Raw genomic sequence first — 21,097 nt, 5'->3', positions numbered from 1 at the left:
TATTCATAAAATAAGCAATTTGGGCCACATATATTTGACCTCTGACCTTGAATGATGACCTTGACCTTTCACCACTCAAAATGTGCAGCTCCATGAGATACACATGCATGTCAAATATCAAGTTGCTATCTTCAATATTGCAAAAGTATTTATAAAATGAGCGATTTTGGCCACATATATTTGACCTCTGACCTTGAAGGATGACCTTGACCTTTCACCACTCAAAATGTGCAGCTCCATGAGGTACACATGCATGCCAAATATCAAGTTGCTATATTCAATATAGCAAAAGTTATTGCAAAATGTTAAAGTTGGCGCAAACAGACCAACAGACCAACCAACAGACAGGGCAAAAACAATATGTCCCCCACTTCTATAGTGGGGGACATAAAAAGGCTGAAACAAATATTCTCTGCATGTGCAAAAACTTACATATAGGCCCTATTTAAGCACATGTACACTTTTGTGTCCCCCTAAGCTTGGTCAAATTTAACCCCAGGGGCATAATTTGAGCAAACTTTGTAGTGGACTACTATATCTCACTACATGTACATACAAAATATGGTAGCCCTAGGTCCTAGAGTTAAGGACAAGAATATTTTAAAAGTTTTCACAAAATAAGCAAGATATAAGCGTATATAATGTTCAATTTTGTGACCCGCGGGTCAGGGTCAAATTTGACCCAAAGGGCATAATTTGAACAAACTTGGTAGAGGACTATAAGATGTTTCTGCATAACAAATTTGGTTTTCGACAAGAAGATTTTAAAAGATTTCACTAAATAGGCGCTTTATAAGCGTTTATTCAATTTTGTGCCCCCCCCCGGCAGGGTCAAATTTGACCCAAGGAGAATAATTTGAACAAACTTGGTAGAGAACTATTAGATGTCACTACATACCAAATTTGGTAGCCCTATGCCTTATGGTTAAGAACAAAAAGATTTTTAAAGTTTTCACAAAATAGGCACTATATAAGCATATAATCGATATTGTTGCCCCCAGGGCAGGGCCAAATTTGACTCCTGGGGCATAATTTGAACAAACTAAGTGGAGGACTATACAATGTCACTACATACCAAATTGTGTAGCCCTAGGCCTAATGGTTATTGACAAGATTTTTTTTTAAGTTTTCACAAAATAGGCATTATATAAGCATATGTTCAATTTTGTGACCCCCGGGGCAGGTTCAAATTTGACCCCAGGGATAAAATTTGAATAAATTTGGTTGAAGACTAAAAGATGTCACTACATACCAAATGTGATAGCCCTAGGCCTGATGGTTATGGACAAGTAGATTTTTGAAGTTTTCACAAAATAGGCCTTATATAAGCATATGTTCAATTTTGTGATCCCCCGGGGCAGGGTCAAATTTGACCCCAGGGGCATAATGTGAACAAACTTGGTAGAGAACTATAAGATATCACTACATACCAAATTTGGTAGCCCTTGGCCCAATGTTTAATATGAACAGGAGATTGTTAAAGTTTTCACAAAATAGACTCCATATAAGCGTATGTTCAATTTTGTGACCCCCAGGGCAGGGTCAAATTTGACCCCAGGGGCATAATTTGAACAAACTTGGTAGAGGACTATAAGATGTCACTACACACCAAATTTGGTAGCCCTAGACCCAATGATTATGGACAAGTAGATTTTTGAAGTTTTCACAAAATAGGCCTTATATAAGCATATGTTCAATTTTGTGATCCCCCGGGGCAGGGTCAAATTTGACCCCAGGGGCATAATTTGAAGAAATTTGGTAGAGAACTATAAGATATCACTACATACCAAATTTGGTAGCCCTTGGCCCAATGTTTATGAACAGGAGATTGTTAAAGTTTTCACAAAATAGACTCCATATAAGCGTATGTTCAATTTTGTGACCCCCAGGGCAGGGTCACATTTGACCCCAGGGGCATAATTTGAACAAACTTGGTAGAGGACTATAAGATGTCACTACACACCAAATTTGGTAGCCCTAGACCCAATGATTATGGACAAGTAGATTTTTGAAGTTTTCACAAAATAGGCCTTATATAAGCATATGTTCAATTTTGTGATTACCCGGGGCAGGGTCAAATTTGACCCCAGGGGCATAATTTGTAGTGCTGCAACAATATACCGGTATATCGGTATATATCGCAATACGCAATCCGCATATTGTATTGCGATACGACTTTGATCATACCGGTTCGAAAATTTTACAAAAATTTATTTACATTTCGTCCAGAAAAGCCATCTGAAATAATGATATCAATGTAAACAAAACGAAGCGGTATTTAGTAAAAATAAATTGTTACGTAAAAATAGCATTCTAAAAAGTCTATTATATGGAGTAGCATTGTTACATTGGAGCATTTGTTCGATGCTTTTGAACGAATTATCGAATTACGAACAACTGTTAATCTTTTGTTCAATTCTGAAATGAGCATTATTAAATTTGTAATTCGAATTACGGAAGCACACTTCTGAATTGTAATGCTAGCGCAACAATAAAAAAGGGCTTTATCCTTTGTCTCAATAAAAAGCGCGCAAAAAATATGCACACATGTAGAACGTCCCATGGGAAGTTTGGGTGTATTTTGTGTTGTATAAAAATGGGAACATCACGTCAGGCGATTAACGCGTGTTCAGTGGGGAAAAAAACACCCGATTGGACGTTACTTTTATCGCATCTTAAAATAGTAACACATGTCAAAATGTATTTGATACCAAGAAAATTGGCGAATGTTTGTGTTTTGTGTCATTCTTGAACACTTTTATAGTAAATATTTACCAGAATTTGCTTTAAAACTGGAATATACGGGATAATTGGGTAATTGGTGAGTTATAATTCTGGTACAAGTTAGCAATATATTGCGATATATTGCAATACAGGTTTTTGAACTGACAATATATTGCAATACGCTTTTTGGCGTATTGTTGCAGCACTGATAATTTGAACAAACTTGGTAGAGAACTATAAGATATCACTACATACCAAATTTGGGAGCCCTATGCCAGATGGTTATGGACAAGAGAATTTTGAAAGTTTTTCCACAATAGGCCTTATATAAGCATATGTTCAATTATGTGACCCTTGGGGCGGGTCAAACTTGACCCCAGGGGCATAATTTTAACAAACTTGGCAGAGGACTATAAGATGTCACTACATACCAAATTGTGTAACCCTAGTCCTTATGTTTATGGACAAGACAATTTTTAAAGTTTTCAAAAAATAAGACCTTTATAAGCATATATTCAATTTTGTGACCCCCGGGGCAGTTTCAAATTTGACCCCAGGGGCATAATTTGAACAAACTTAGAAGAGAACTATTACATGTCACTACATACCAAATTTGGTAGCCCTATGCCATACAGTTATGGACAAGTAGATTGTTTAAAGTTTTCAAAAAATAGGCCTTATATAAGCAAATGTTCAATTTTGTGACCCTCTGGGCAGGGTCAAACTTGACCCCAGGGGCATAATTTGAAAAAACTTGGTAGAGGACTATAAGATGTCACTACATACCAAATTTGGTAGCTCTAGGCCCAATGGTTATGGACAAAAAGATTTTTTAAGTTTTCACAAAATAGACCTTATATAAGCATATGTTCAATTTTGGGACCCCCCGGGCAGGGTCAAATTTGACCCCAGGGGCATTATTTGAAGAAGTTTGGTAGAGGACTATTAGATGTCTCTACATACCAAATTTATTAGCCCTTGGCCCAATGGTTATGAACGAAAAAATTTGAAAGTTTTCACACAATAGGCCTTATATAAGCATATGTTCCATTTTGTGATCCCCGGGGCTGGGTCAAATTTGACCCCAGGGGCATAATTTGAAGAAATTTGGTAGAGGACTATAAGATGTCTCTACATACCAAATTTGATAGCCCTAGGCCCAATGGTAATGGAAGAGAAAATTTAGAAAGTTTTCACAAAATAGGCCTTATATAAGCATATGTTCAATTTTGTGACCCTCGGGCTGGGTCAAATTTGACCCCAGGGGCATAATTTGAAGAAATTTGGTAGAGGACTATTAGCTGTCTCTACATACCAAATTTGATAGCCCTAGGCCCAATGGTTATGGACGAGAAAATTTTGAAAGTTTCACAAAATAGGCCTTATATAAGCAAATTTTCATTTTTTGTGACCCCCGGGGCAGGGTCAAATTTGACCCCAAGGGCATAATTTGAACAAATTTGAAAGAGGTTCACCCCAGGAACATTCCTGAGAAATTTGATCAGAATTGGACCAGTAGTTTAGGAGAAGATGTTTTAAGGAAAAGTTAATGCACGCACGGACGCACGCACGACGGGCACAAGACCATGACATAAGCCCCGCTGGCCTCTGGCCAGTGGAGCTAAAAATCATCCGACCATAACCGGCTGATAATATGCACATCTCCTGTTGGTAGTGAAACTTCCCATAAAGTTTCATTGATTTCCCATAATAAGTTGCTGAGAATAGCTCTGACAAGAATTGCACTATATGTACAATGGAAAATTTCAAAGGGCCTTAACTCTGTGAAAAATCATCCGACGAGAACCGGCTGATAATATGCACATCTCCTCTTGGTAGTGAAGCTTCCCATAAAGTTTCATTGAATTCCAGTCATTAGTTGCTAAGAAATAGCCCGGACAAGAATTGCACTATATATACAGTTAATGGAAAATTTCAAAGGGCCATAACTCTGTGAAAAATCATCCGACCAGAACTGGCTGATAATATGCACATCTCCTTTTGGTAGTGAAGCTTCCCATAAAGTTTCATTAAATTCAGGTCATTAGTTGCTGAGAAATAGCCCGGACAAGAATTGCACTATATGTACAGTTAATGGAAAATGTCAAAGGCCATAACTCTGTGAAAAATCATCCAACCAGAACTGGCTGATAATATGCACATCTCCTTTTGGTAGTGAAGCTTCCCATAAAGTTTCCTTGAATTCTGGTCATTAGTTGCTGAGAAATAGCCCGGACAAGAATTGCAATATATGTCCAGTTAATGGACAATTTCAAAAGGCCATAACTCTGTGAACAAGAGCACTGCCTTGCGGGTGCAGACCGCTCATCTATTTTTCTTTTCAAGGTGAAGGGACCTATCTCAATACTTCCCTCACAAAGGAGGGAAGGTAGGGGTGGAGAGGGCTGTATAGCGTGTGTGTGTGTGGTCATTTATTACATTATGTTCCAAAAATAGGGAAACAAAATAAAAATAAAATAAAACAAAAAATTGAGGGGGGGATTCTTGGGTGGGATGGTTGGACGGTATTTCATACATAAAATTAAATAAAAAATTGTTGTTTTTTAACCATGTTTATAAAAAATGGGGGGGGGGGGGGGCGGTGGGGGGTATAGTGTGAGGGTGTAGTCATTTATTAGATGATCTTTAAAAAAAATGGGGGATGGTTTCAGTGCAGTCTATTGTGGTATCTCAGGTAAGAGTTGTTATGTAAAAGTATCAATCAAATCTAATCATAAATAAAGAAGTTATGGCAAATATAGCAAAATTTAATAATTTGACCTCGATAGTCAAGGTCATTCAAATGTCAAGGTAAAATTCAACTTGCCAGGTACAGTACCCTCATGATAGCATGAAAGTATTTGAAGTTTGAAAGCAATAGCCTTGATACTTTAGAAGTCAAGTGGATCTAAACACAAAATTTAACCATACATGTATATTCAAAGTTACTAAGTCAAAAAAGGGCCATAATTCCGTCAAAATGACAACCAGAGTTATGCAACTTGTCCTGTACTGTCCCCTTATGATAGTTTGCAAGTGTTTCAAGTATGAAAGCAATATCTATGATACTTTAGGAGTAAAGTGGACCAAAACACAAAACTTAAATCAAATTTTCAATTTCTAAATATAAAGGACCCATTAGGCCATCCTTAAAAAATTGTTTGTTTGGCATAACCCGACCCAGGTAAATTTGGGTGGGTAGGTAGGTAGGGATTTTATTATTTTTTCAGTATTTTTTTTTCTGACATTGAACGTCCGTCCGGCTGAAACTTTGTCCGGAGCATAACTCCAAATCTATTCAATGGATTAAGTTTAAACTTAGAATATAAACAGATGGCAAGTAGGAAAAGTGCAGTGACTAAGAACCATAACTCTATCTACCTTAGTTTTTGAATTATTTCCCCTTTTATATAACTTTAAAGTAACTTTTGTCCGGAGCATAACTCTAAATCTACTAAAGGGATTTACTTGAAACTTGAAATATAAACATATGGCAACTAGGAGAAGTGCAGTGACCAAGAACCATAACTCTATCTACCTTAATTTTTGAATTATCTCCCCTTTTATATAATTTTAAAGTAAATTTTTGTCCGGAGCATAACTCTAAATCTACTGAAGGGATTTACTTGAAACTTGAAACTTAAACAGATGGCAAGTAGGGGAGTGCAGTGACTAAGAACCATAACTCTATCTACCTTAGTGTTTGAATTATATCCCTTTATTTAATTTCAAAGTAAATTTTTGTCCGGCGCATAATGAATCTCCATTTATTTGTTTTTACAAATATTATTCTACTCTCTAAAACAAATTTTGTCATACAAGCAAACACATTTCAGCGGCCATTTGGCACTACTGTGACAAGCTCTTGTTATTGCTTGGTATACATTGCACAGAACAATAAAAATATTTATTTACGTGCATTTTGGATTGAAATGTTATGTTCAGTTTCAGTGCTCATTATATTTGTTCAAATGCAGGTAATGCACTTTTGGAACAAAATAGACGAAGTTTTCCTTTGTTTTAGAAATTTTTCAGATGGCCATTTGGAATTTTGAAGTTTTCCTAAATTGGGAAAGTACCTTTTACAGGTAGTTTATAAAGAAGAAAAAAAAATCTCCGTATTCTCACATCAATGTATGGAATGCCCATCCTCTTCAGAAGTTCCTTGCACTCTTCGTTGTGTTGCTTGGTTACCTTCACCAAGCGACGATTGAATTTTTCTATGTTTTCCGCATCCCCTGAAAATGAAGAACGAATTTGAAGAATGCACTAAAATCATGATTTGCAGGTATATTGGAAAATAAATTCTAGATTATTCACAAGCTTATTAGCCAATGGAAAATGGTGTAACATAATAATTATTGTACATGCACAACTTCATATTATAAGGAACAATTCATGCATGTTTGAGTGTTGTGTGTTACAGAGTGCAGTCTGGAGTATCTTCGTTCAATCTTTCAATCCCCCCTCGATACCAGGCTCTCCAACAGCCTCCTCCAGTCCCCCTACCTGCTTCCTCAGCCTGCTCCAGAGCTTTCTGTGCTTCGTCTCTTCTTTCCTTACGCTTCTCTAGCTACAAGGAAAACAATACATTCATTTTTTTAATATCTTCTCTTTGAACCCTAAGATACTGATAAGCAGCAAACATCATTAAATATGACAAATAAAAAGGCAATGCTTTCAAGCTTTGTAAAATGCATACTTAAAGCTTGGTAAACAAGGGCTGTTTGTAAATCATGCATGCCCTGCATATGGGCTGTCAGTTGTAGTGGCAGCCATTGTGTGAATACGTTTTTTGTCATTGTGACCTGGACCTTTGACCTAGTGACCTGAAAATCAATAGGGGTCATCTGCAAGTCATGATCAATGTACCTATTAAGTTTCATGATCCTAGGCGTAAGCTTTCTTGTGTTATCATCCGGAAACCATGTTACTGTGTCAAGTCACCGTGACCTTTGACCTAGTGACCTGAAAATCAATAGGGGTCATCTGCGAGTCATGATCAATGTACCTATGAAGTTTAATGATCCTAGGCGTAAGCGTTCTTGAGTTATCATCCGGAAACCATTTTACTGGTTTGAGTCACCTTGACCTTGACCTTTGACCTAATGACCTGAAAATCAATAGGGGTCATCTGGGAGTCATAATCAATGTACCTATGAAGTTTCATGACCCAAGGCGTAAGCGTTCTTGAGTTATCATCCGGAAATCATTTTACTGGTTCGAGTCACCAATGACCTTGACCTTTGACCTAGTTACCTAAAAATCAATAGGGGTCATCTGCAAGTCATGATCAATGTACCTATGAAGTTTCATGACCCAAGGCGTAAGCGTTCTTGAGTTATCATCCGGAAACCATTTTACTGGTTTGAGTCACTGTGACCTTGACCTTTGACCTAGTTACCTGAAAATCAATAGGGGCCATCTGCAAGTCATGATCAATGTACCTATGAAGTTTCATGATCCTAGGCGTCAGCGTTCTTGAGTTATCATCCGGAAACCATTCGGACTGACCGACGGACCAACCGACATGTGCAAAACAATATACCCCCTCTTCTGCAAGGGGGGCATAAATATGTTTAAGGGCAAACATGTCTGAAGAATGAAAGGTGTATTGATTATCTGCATTTCATTGTGATGAGATAATTGAAAACTTTAAATTTAGACAGACATAGATGACATTGAGAAATGTGGTAGTACTTCATGTCACAATCATTCATCATTTTAAGTGGAAACAAGAGATGTGTTTGTCAGAAACACAATGCCCCCTATTTGAAGCCATATATTTGACCCTTGACCTTGAAGGATGACCTTGACCTTATACCACTCAAAATGTGCAGCTCCATGAGATACACATGAATGCCAAATATCAAGTTGCTATCTTTAATATTGCAAAAGTTATTACCAAGGTTAAGTGTTTGGAAAGACGGATACAATGACAGACAGACAGACACGTACAATGACAGACAGACAGGCCAAAAACAATATACCCCCAATCATTTGATCTGGGGGCATAAAAACAACAAATTGCCTCTAAATTAGCACCTAATTTTTACAACAGATAACATTGCTAGATAAAGTAAGGCCTTGGTTTCAAGCCCGAGTATCAAGTGTTCTCAGTATCTTTGCAAAATACATGTACAACAAGTACTGGTTCTGCCCAGGACACAAACTGAATACCTTAATAAGCCTCAGGCTTTTGATGCAATCAAGTTTCAATAAACTGGCTCAAATTAATCTTATTAACACCATAACTGCCTTTCTTTCTTCTGAAAAATCCTAGCCAATCACCACCACACCCCTCACTGTCTTACTGCCCCCACCCATGTCATTGTCAAATTTGCGGCCTGTAGAAGGGCCTATTCCCATATTCCCAAATGGAACCTAAAAATTCCCCATTTAAGGGTTCAGAAAAAAAATTCAATTTTAAAACATTTGTTAGCCAAAAAAATAAATATTATTTCCTAATTTAAGTCAAAACACCGCATTTTTTCCCAACCAAAGGGACCAGCACCATTCCCAAAATGGTGAAAACAAACACTGTAGACATTGAAAAAAGTCTTAATAAAATGATTTTCCCAAATTGTCATATTAAAAGACCAAACGAGTTGGTAACACAACTTATTCCACTTACCTCGCCTGATTTCATATCAGGAGGTTTGCCATCAAACACGTAGACTGGCTTGATTCCATTCTCCACCATACGGATGGTCCGATAGAACATCCCCATCAAGTGACTGAAAATGCAACAGCCTTGTTGTGGGAAAACTGGGCTTAATGTATGTTCATTAAGCGTCTTCCCTGAAAGGCCTGTGTAGTCCACACCGTTTATTCAGGGACGACACTTTCTACTTTAATAGAATTTTTCATAATAAGGAAGTCTTTCCATTATAAAAATTCAGCCTAGGCGTAAAGTGTTGTCCCTGATTTGCCTGTGCGGACTTGTTATTCTGAGGCGACACTTTACACATTGGCATTAAGCCAAGATTTCCCAGTACAAGGCTCTTATAGTGAAGTAAAAAGGCATCAAGATTTTCTTAATACTTCACTGTTAGTAGTAACATACCTGATTTCCCAAGCACTGTGGAAAAAAATTGAGACCGTCACTAATCCAAAAACATCGGGCAATTCAATGGAGGTCAATAACATGTTTCAAGATTTTTACAGATAAAATTGTACATACCAGTGCTTAAAAACTTTCCTTTTCCAACTTTGCATACTTTTTACCAGAAAGGTTTAGTTTTAATTGATTCAAAGCCAAATTTTCCCCATTATCTTAACTGGACTATAGTTAAAATTATTTGCAGTTTTAATAATTACACAATAAAAGCAAACTTTTTTAGCAATGTGATGTCAGGGCCCTCAATCTGTCAAATCCACGGCCGAAATTCGGCCGCATTCCCGCCCCCCCCCCCCCCCTGAAAAGTATACTTTTTTCCCCAAAACTTTTTGGGGGAAAAATTCCCCCTAAAAAAAAATTATTTTTTTTTTTTTATAAATAGATGTCTCATGATTACTATATCTCAATTCTATTTTAATTTAATCTTGTCAAACATACTAAATTATGAAATAAGCAATGAATATAGTGCAAACATGTACAAATGTAATAATTAGAGAGTAAGTTTAAAATCCCCCAAAAAGGGAAACGCCGCGAAAATTCACCCTGCTATGGGTAGCGACCCGCTTCTCCTAAAATGTATTGAGGGCCCTGGATGTGCTGCATGTGTGTATTTTTTTATGCATGAATATGCAGGTACCTGGTTGTCTCCCCTTCATCATTGGTCAGCTGACTGCCATCTTGCCTCACAGCTATGAGGAACTGATAGATGCACATGGACGCATCTACCGCCACTTTTCGGCCTAAAAATAAATAACAGAAACATGTGTGTCCAAATAATGTCACAATGACAATGTCTGCTCCATTACTTCACATTTTTACTCATCAATAAAAAAGACTGGCTTAACAGACCAACTGTTGGACTTAAGTCACTACTGTTGTGCATTCAGTTACAGCAAACATTTGCAAACAGCAGTTTGTTTTGTATTTATCCAATCAGATTGCTACTGACATTTAAGATGGTGACCTATAAAGAATCAAAACAAATTGTCAGTGCTTTCCACCGGCCATTTACTGTGAAACCATTATTAATCGTCAGGCATTAATTTTCATAAATTTCGTCAGTCGACCGATCGGCGAATTTAAGATCCTAACGAACAATCATGCTCTATGTTTGAACAAAAACAAACACTAAGTTGAACAATATTTGAAAACTTTACCGTAGACATGAGGCATTTAATTCCAACATAATCCATGCACACATTCACTGCTGTTTCGTAATCAAGATTAGTCCGGTTTTGACACAAAGGGATGTAGATTACACAAGGTACTTAACTGACACGTTACACTTCTTTAAAACGCGTGTGCAGTACAGCTGTATCGAATGCGTTGACTTCGTTTATGTAGAATGGTAATGAATTAGCGCTAATTGTTTATAACTTTATTACCCATTAGGTGCAGTGTTTTTCAGGTGTGTTGCATATTAGCCATCACACATTGAATGCCGATGAAAGACAATAAACCAAATGAAAAGATGACGATGTGTGATCAACATGCGTATTTATCACAAATTAATAAAGAATATTTTAATTGCTGTTTGTTGTTTGATTGTTTGCGTTTAACCACACTAATTACTATTTTATATGTATCAATTTTTTTATTTTTAAATTATTGACATTATTGATTTATATACCGGTAGTTTACTTTTTAAGAACAAACACACACATAGAATTTATAATTTTAATGTTGATATCAGAATAAAAAAGCATTTTATTTGAAAAAAAAAACACTTAACAAACGGCAGTTTCCTAACACTAAGTTATAACCCATATTGTTCGCACCTTCCCTAATTGGTGCTAATAAAGGTTCAATTGTAATCAGTATGGCAATTATAATAATAGAATAAGACTAATTGGCAATTGGCTTCGTTGTTACAAACACTCGTTAACGTTTATTCGATCCCACTTGTCCGCTAATCATAACTGTCCCTTGATAACAAAAGACTAGTTAATTGGCATGTGACAAACAGGCCCCACCTCCTGCAGTGATTCTCAAGTGTGTTCCCGCATTCGTACCACGATTTTTCGCAACTGCGATTGATCGCAAATATGTATAACACACAAATCGATATTGACTGACGCATTTTTTTTTAATTCAAAATCAGAAATCGGCGAATTTAAGTGCTGACGAAATCGTCATTTTTATGAGAATGACGAAATTTTGTGCTGTCGAAAATAAATGGTTTCACAGTATTGGTCACCCACCGGGGTGCTTGAATTTCAAAGGATCAAAGTGATATTGACTTTGACGAATATTTTGAGTTTTCCAACTAAAACCCACTTAAAGTCGGAGCGTTGAAGTATTGTTAAATAGATATTGGCCAATGAGAGGGCACACTTTGCATGAGCGACAGCACTCAGTCAATACCTGCAGTTCCAGAGGATTGAGGACAAGTCCAAGGCAAGGAATATCAGCTAACTGATTTTGGAAAACCAGAGGTGAATAGCCAGGTCACAAACCTTATTACACAGACCTACAAATAAACATCTAGTAGATCTTTCAAACCACATTTATTTCTAAAAAACATTTTTTACTTCACATTCCAAGGATGCAAATTCCAGGGCTTTTTTCCCCCAGCTTTTTGGGAAGATAGCCCATGGCTTTGAAATTGGGAATTTTATCGGCATTTTCAAGAAATTGGGAAAATAAATTTGAATTTAAAACTACATGAATGAGTTCAGCATCTAATCTTTAATCACAAACACCACCATGATCAACAGTTTTCCACATAATAAGCTCACACGATTTACGATCCTTTGTTGCTTTACCTAACTAAAGCCCATCTAAAGGCGGAGCGTCGCTGTATTAGAAAATCAATATTGGCTTATGAGAGCGCACGCTTTGTATGAGCGACAGCAGTAAGCAGGCAATACCTGCAGTTAAATCATGCCGACTACTCGTGACTAACATTTAATTGCCACAGAAATCTTAGCCACTAACTTAGAAGACTGATGATGGCAACCAGCCGTAATCCTCGTGCACAAAGTGAATTTAATGCATAAATCCGTCAAAACATGTACACTGCAACTCCAATATATCACGGTCCGTTATATCGCTTTGTCCAATATATCGTGAATCGACTATGGCTCCCAAAAATCTGACGAGCATAATCCCCAAATAACATGTTTTTATCTGAGAATTTGATGAATTAAAATCCGTTTCAAGCTAGTATTTTCCCCTTTTTTTCACCCACTCAAATCCAACATTCATAATCTAGTTTTGACCAGATTGTTTGCTTACATTGTACATCACTTTAACACCTGTGTACTGCGATAAACAATAACCCCATTTGTCAGACATCACAGGTCATTTCGGGTGTAACCATTCTCTATTGAATTTGCTTTGAACTGCCGAAACGCACACATGAAGGTGTATACAATTATAACTGTAAATGTCACAAGTCAATACTGACCTATCTCAACAATCTTTGTGCGTTAGATACAGTGTAAACTACTTGCTTTTAATTTAGGGGTAAAGATCCCTCAGCTTGTCAAAATGCACTACTATAAAAACCCATGCTTCCCATGCTTTTCATGAGAATGAATGACATCATTTTGTACATGGGTCTAATTTGTGCATGCTTTCTTGAACAATAAATGTTTTTCCGATTACAAATTTAATTATACACATTTGAAAATACATGGAATAATGTTTTGTGTTATACCAAGGAATAACGTATGGATATAACACATACTTGAATAAGGTAGGTAAATAGCGTGTTTTAAGATTGTCAAATGATGCTAATGCATACATATACATGCATACCGTAATAACTCTATGCTTTCGGACACTTAAAAATAATTAAAAAAATTCGCGTCCGAAAACTTAGATACGAAAAATATTCACAAAATACATGTGTCCGAAAACTTAAGAGGCGAAAATTGAAGTGTCCAAAAATAGCGTCAATTGTATCAACGACTACCGGTAATAGCACGCGCTTGTAAAATACCATGCCGTATAGTATAAATTACAGTTATATATGTTTGCATTGCAATTTAAATAATTTAAATGCTTAATTTATTTGACAAAAAGTTACTTCAAGGTTGTACTTTGACCAACGAGTTCAAAGATGAGCATGTGATGTACCAATACTCGCGAGTATGTCCGATAACTTTTAAAATGTACCGGACCTCACCGCATTTTACCGGATTTTATTCTGCTTTAAACAAACAATAAAAATACATGGTATAGTTTTTTATCGTTATGATGTTCACAATGTTTAACAACTCTAAATACAATAAAATAACAATTAAAAATAATGCCCGTTTAGTCAGCACTACCGGCCGTAAATTACGCCAAAAATCGGCCGTATTACGTCCTTTTAACAAATGGCGGAAGGCACTCGGACGTCCGATAATCCGCACTCATATTGTTGTCTAATATCGAATAATAGTCACATTACACAGACATGTATGCTGACAAAGATGCACCACGAAAACTTCTAGGGTAACTTTTCAGTCGACAAAGCGTCCAATCGGTAACGAGAATGCGTATCATAAGGGCAGAGATAAATGTCAATTGTTATTTTTGATCGACGTCAGTCTTGAAGTTAGCGTTTATCGCAGATTGATTTACACAAAATCACAGTTTTAAAATTTACGCAATATCCAATGGTAATTAAACAGTATATGAAAGACGGTGTTGGGTATCATCGCACCTTTTTACCATAAACAATTACTTAAACAATCATTGTTCCTTATGAGAAATTAAATGAAAATGGTTAGCAATTAATAACTTATGGCGATTAAGTTGTGAAAACAATACCCGTTACAAATTGCATGCCAGGTTTTTTTTTCCACTTTTTGGGAAGAGAGCCCATGGCTTTGGAATTGGGAATTTTATCGGCATTTTCATGAAATTGGGAAAATAAATTCATTAGCCTTTTTTTCCACACGAAAAGTCCACTGATTAGGGAAATACTAAATTTGATTTAACTCTTTATAATCATTCAAATTAAAAGAAAAAAATCATATAATACTTTGTTAGATATAATTGAATTAAAATTGAGATAAAATACACATAAGACTTCTTTCTAAAAAAAAAAAAAAAAAAAAAAAAATTTTTTTTTTTTTTTTTGGCAATTGGGAATTTTGTGCCACATTTTGGGAAAAAAGGATACTTTTTGAGATTGGGAACATAGCCGAATTTCGGCTATAAAATCGGGCCAAAAAAAAACCTGCATGAGGTAACCAGGGTTCCCGCTGTCGATCGCCATTGGCGCCAATTGCGACAAAATAAAAAATCTGGCGACAAAATTTCGTAAATGGCGATTTTTAAAAAAAAAAGGCATTTTTCTGCGCTCATATTTTCTTAAAATGACAAAAGACGCTGTGTTTACCAGCCGCTTTACGGCAGTCGTAATACTATAGATTTCCATGATGTAAGCGATGCAGTAATCAATGGAGCGTGGTGCTGACTGCAGACTACCGCAAAGTGGCATGCAATTGTGATAATTGCGATTATCTGGGATGTTGTTACAAGTTATCTTAATTGGTCGGCAGTTTTATTGCTTCATAGATAAGACAACATTGAAATAAACCGACCGACTTTGCGCTTAAATGTGAAGTGTTTGTCTCAGTGTTCGAAGCCAATTCCAAGACCGTTACATTGACAACAATATGACACTCAAAAAGGTAAGTATCGATTATGTTTAGAAAAATCGGTGTAATTATAGAAAATAATTAATCATTTTAGATATATTGATTCTATTTACATGTAAACGGTGACATTTTTGTTTTACTCGTCAACATGGCCAGTTCAGAGTGTATAACGACTTTAGAAAGTGAACATTAGATTCTGATAATTATGAGACTCATTCAAAAATGCAAATGTTTTCCCGCTAACATTCACCAGCTTGCAAACAAAACCCAAACAAAGACAGTTGTTAAACAGAATTTCCTTTCCTTCAATATGATTTCCAACACACAATATATGCTGTATGAACTCTTTATACCCTCAAAGCTAATCAATTAATTCACTACCGGATGTACTGTTTTAAAAAAGGTAAACATAACGAAGTACATGAAAATCAATTTGAGACACAATTTAACAAATGCTTATTTTATTTGACTGTTGTGTTATGAGCTTTATGTAGTAGGTCATGTGCTAGCACACATTTATATTATTTATATACTACACATTAATTGATTATTATTAGTAGTATATTAATATTATTTTTTCCTTTTTGTAATTTCCGATTACCAGAAAGCTGCATGCTGAAGCAACCAAGCTGTGGCAACATATTCAGAAGGTGTCAATCAACAAGACTTACAACTGATTGAATGTGCCTTTATTTCATGAAAAATGTTAAATGTGTTGTTATTATTAATACTACTGTTATTAAATCAATTCCTTTAACATACTGTTCAATGCGCAGTTTTTGTTTGTATTACAATGACATGATCTTCATTGCCCAAATGAAGCCCCAGTGTGGCGACAACTTTTTAAATTTGGCGAAAGTAAGTGGCGACAACTTTTTAAAGCCCAGAGGGAACCCTGGGTAACAATTTAATTTAAATAGCAGTATATTTCATCATGTCCATTTTTAGAACTGAATTACACATTTTTCTACAGCCACGTGATAATATTATTTAAGTCTATTTGTACGCATCTGCACCATTCACTACACATGATGCCATGTAAAGCCTGTGTTTTAATAAGAGCGCGAAATTTTTGCCGACAGAGTTGAGTTCCACGCATGGCAAGGTTTAAGCGTGAGTGTCAAAACAGACCATGTGCCGTAACTATATATAGACGTGCAACTCGGTACATGTAGTATTTTAAAATAAAAAAATACATCAACATTAATGCACACAATGAGATATTATTGACACATTGAAACTATAGACAAAATACATAAATTTATGAATTATAAATTAAAGTCGCTCATTGATTGGTCGTTATAATCAAATATTACCACTGAATATGAATATGCTCGCATATTGCGTCACTTGATTTACGCATGTTAAATGGGAATGATCCCATCCAAAAATTCACTTTTCATAAGCGCTTGCAAAAAATGGCGGACTATGTGTTTATAAAATTCTCAATCACATTAGCATCAATACTGGTCATATTTTGGTTTTGAACATTGAACTCGGTATTTGTTAATATTCAAGTTTTGTTTTCATTGTTTTACCAAAACACACAATTTATTTATGGTCGGACACAAGGTCCGACAATGTCGGGAATAGTACAGGACCTCAGCAAATTTTATCGGAAATGTCCGAGGTCCGATGTCTTTCGCATGGGTTGGATACGGTGTGTAGAAATACCGAAATCCCCGTAATTACCGAAATCCCCCGAAATCCCCAGAAATCCCCCGAAATCCCCAATAATATTTATTATTTATCAAAATACTGCGGATATTAAGATAGAATATTGCAAAATACAATCAATTCACTGATGAAAAATTGTTATTATCCATGTTTGGAAGTGAAAAACTAAAATATATACATAATTATTGGGATTCCAAGCCAGAAATCCACAGAAATCCCCAGAAATCCCCAATACTATGTATTAATTATCAAAATACTGCGGATATTAAGATAGAATATTGCAAAATACAATCAATTCACTGATAAAAAATTGTTTTTATCCATGTTTGGTAGTGAAAAACTAAAATATATACATAATTATTGGGATTCCGAGCCCGAAATCCCCAGAAATCCCCAGAAATCCCCAATAATATTTATTATTTATCAAAATACTGCGGATATTAAGATAGAATATTGCAAAATACAAGCAATTCACTGATGAAAAATTGTTATTATCCATGTTTGGAAGTGAAAAACTAAAATATATACATAATTATTGGGATTCCAAGCCAGAAATCCACAGAAATCCCCAGAAATCCCCAATACTATGTATTAATTATCAAAATACTGCGGATATTAAGATAGAATATTGCAAAATACAATCAATTCACTGATAAAAAATTGTTTTTATCCATGTTTGGTAGTGAAAAACTAAAATATATACATAATTATTGGGATTCCGAGCCCGAAATCCCCAGAAATCCCCCAGAAATCCCCAGAAATCCCCAATAATATTTATTATTTATCAAAATACTGCGGATATTGAGATAGAATATTGCAAAATACAAGCAATTCACTGATGAAAAATTGTTTTTATCCATGTTTGGTAGTGAAAAACTAAAATATATACATAATTATTGGGATTCCGAGCCCGAAATCCCCAGAAATCCCCAGAAATCCCCCAGAAATCCCCAGAAATCCCCAATAATATTTATTATTTATCAAAATACTGCGGATATTAAGATAGAATATTGCAAAATACAAGCAATTCACTGATGAAAAATTGTTTTTATCCATGTTTGGTAGTGAAAAACTAAAATATATACATAATTATTGGGATTCCGAGCCCGAAATCCCCAGAAATCCCCCAGAAATCCCCAGAAATCCCCAATAATATTTATTAATTATCAAAATACTGCGGATATTAAGATAGAATATTGCAAAATACTATCAATTCACTGATGAAAAATTGTTTTTGTTCCATTTTTGGTAGTGAAAAACTAAAATATATACATAGTTATTGGGATTCCGCGTATGAATCCATAGTGCATGTTTTCACAAGCACGATCAGGAACAGAAATCCCCGCTGTAAAGCTCTTCAAGTGTCAAAAAATCATCTGGGTGGCTTTTGATATTAGAAAGAAGAGGTAAAGACAAAAACAGACAACAATATCTCACTTCTTTTGAAAAATATGGACTTGTAGCGGGGATTTCGGTAATTCTACATTCGCCCACAGAGTACCGAAATCCCCCATGTTTACATCTGAAAGTGTCAAAAATATCATTTGTATTCTTGGTTTTTGGCTTTGCTTGAATGTTAACGTGCAAAAAATAATATTTATGTTAATTATTAAGCACACTTGACAGCATAAGTTGCCGCTTAGGGGGGATTTCGGTAATTCTACATTTTCCCGCCGAGTACCGAAATCCCCCATATTCACGCCTTACAGGGTCAATATGTCATCGGTATGATTGTTTCTTGCCATCGCATAACTGTTAATGTACAATTAATGATATTAATATTAATTTTTAAGCACTCTTGACACCGTACGCTGCCTCTTAGCGGGGATTTCGGTAATTCTACACAAGAGCATAGACACGCGCCGGTACCGAAATCACCGCTGTACAAACCTGCAGGATTGTTTTTTTTGAAGGCTGTGAGAAGTCTGAAATTAACGGAATAACTGACTGACAACCAAATGACTGACTGACAACCAAATGACTGACTGACAACCAAATGACTGAGACTGACTGACTGACTGACAACCAAATGACTGAGACTGACTGACTTACTGACAACCAAATGACTGAGACTGACTGACTGACTGACTGACTGACTGACTGACTGACTGACTGACTCATTTTGACATGACAAAGTTTTCGTTTCAAAAATCTATGAACTCGTTCAATATCATCGGTATTTGCAAAAAACTATCAACCTCACATGCATAACAAAGTAATGGCGTAACATACGCATCAAAAAGATTCAACATGATTTTTACGAGAACATGCATAAAGTAAAATACCCAACAGCGGTCGAGCGCAGATTCATGAACTTGGCCGCTAGATGAATAATGTTATGCAGTTAATCTGGGCAAATTTATAATTTCAAAACATTTGTAGTTCATGATTTTTTTCATGTTCAATAAATACATAAGTTCTTTTATCAGCCTGCTACTTTTTCTTATCATAATAGTATATATTACAATAACTCATCAGCGGCCGATCGTATTACACAAAACTGCTCTTTCATAAATATGTCAAGCACGTCCACTTAACAAAAACAATGCGATATTTCTTTATTAAATGTAGCATTTTGCAAAAGAAAAGCGCTTTATATATAACAAATAATCTATTTTTGGTTGGGTAAAAAACAATAACAATTTATAACATGTATAATTGTACATAATTTATAAAAAGCAATAGAATTAAACATGCTTTTATAATTGTGATAAGTGTGCGTGCCATTGAACGTTGAGTGAAGCGAGAGATCCGAATTAAATTAAACATAATTAAAAACTGATACTATTCTGTCAGCTTGTTCCATCGCGCCAATACATTCATTGTTTCATAAATTGTGTTTAAAACAAAACGATTGAAATTATGTCAGAAACCCTATTTTCACATTAAATGACCTTTATAATAACACCAGCAGACCCGAATGAATACACTATACAAATACAATAATAAAACAGGGGAAGTCTACAGTGTGTATTAGCAACCTGCTGGGGCGATCCGTATCTTATTAGTTCATATCGCTCAACTACCGACTAGCATAGACACGCGCCGGTACGGAAATCCCCGCTGTACAAACCTGCAAGAGTCAAAAGAATCATTATATTGCTTACTTATTGTGGAAATCAGTCAGAAAGACAAAAACACTATCAACAATATCCCCTTTGGTGACCTAGGTTGAAAAATTTTCACTTAGGCCAGGGATTTCTGTAATTCTACATTCGCCCACCGAGTACCGAAATCCCCCATATTTACATCTGAAAGTGTCAACAATATTATTTGTATTCTTGGTTTTTGGATTTGCTTGAATGTTTACGTGCAAAAAAATAATAGTAATGGTAATTATTAAGAACACTTGACAGCATAAGTTGCCTCTTATGGGGGATTTAGGTAATTCTACATTCGCCCGCCGAGTACCGAAATCCCCCATATTCACGTCTTACAGGGTCAATATGTCATCGGTATGATTTTTTCTTGACATTGCATAACTGTTTATGTACAAATAATGATATTAATATTAATTTTTAAGCACTCTTGACACCATACGCTGCCTCTTATTGGGGATTTCGGTAATTATAAAATGTAGAATAACCTAGATTTCCTAGATCCCGTTTCTTACTCATACTTAAATGGATTCGATGCAGCAATTGACTTCTTGTTCAAAAATCGGAAACATTCAACTGATTTTACTTTGTACATATGCATGATAAATTATGATCGTTTATCGGAGTAACGGTGATTTCGATATCCGAGCGAGCGCATTTAAAACAGGTTGAATTACCGAAATCCCTGTTCTGACACGTTGTTGCTTGGATCAGGTATTGCACACGGTACACGTGTGTATTAGCACCCCAGTGTAGTCCCGGCGAGGTGCTCGTTATCAACTGCATCAATACACCGGTAAGCAACAAGTGAACTGTGAGAATACAATACCTCAGGAAATGACAGAATTGGGTGTTTATTAATTCGCTTCAGGGTTAGCTTT

The 21,097-nt window shown here is 35.9% G+C and overlaps 1 protein-coding gene across 1 annotated transcript in view; it reads right to left on the bottom strand.

Annotated features, from left to right (window-relative positions):
- LOC127846533 (flap endonuclease 1-like) overlaps window positions 1–21,097 on the bottom strand; it is a 64,272-nt gene that overhangs the window by 34,813 nt on the left and 8,362 nt on the right. Inside the window, exons 2-5 of the mRNA XM_052377889.1 lie at window positions 10,482–10,584; window positions 9,359–9,461; window positions 7,234–7,297; window positions 6,853–6,962 (exon numbers count right to left, since the gene is read on the bottom strand). Coding sequence (XP_052233849.1) covers window positions 6,853–6,962; window positions 7,234–7,297; window positions 9,359–9,461; window positions 10,482–10,584 — 380 coding nt within the window. The remainder of the gene's footprint in view (window positions 1–6,852; window positions 6,963–7,233; window positions 7,298–9,358; window positions 9,462–10,481; window positions 10,585–21,097) is intronic.

The sequence above is a fragment of the Dreissena polymorpha genome, chromosome 9 (assembly GCF_020536995.1).
Source record: "Dreissena polymorpha isolate Duluth1 chromosome 9, UMN_Dpol_1.0, whole genome shotgun sequence".
NCBI classification, from domain to species: domain Eukaryota; kingdom Metazoa; phylum Mollusca; class Bivalvia; order Myida; family Dreissenidae; genus Dreissena; species Dreissena polymorpha.
The sequence above is the reverse complement of the archived record's forward strand: the minus strand, read 5'-3'. Positions and strand labels throughout refer to the sequence as shown.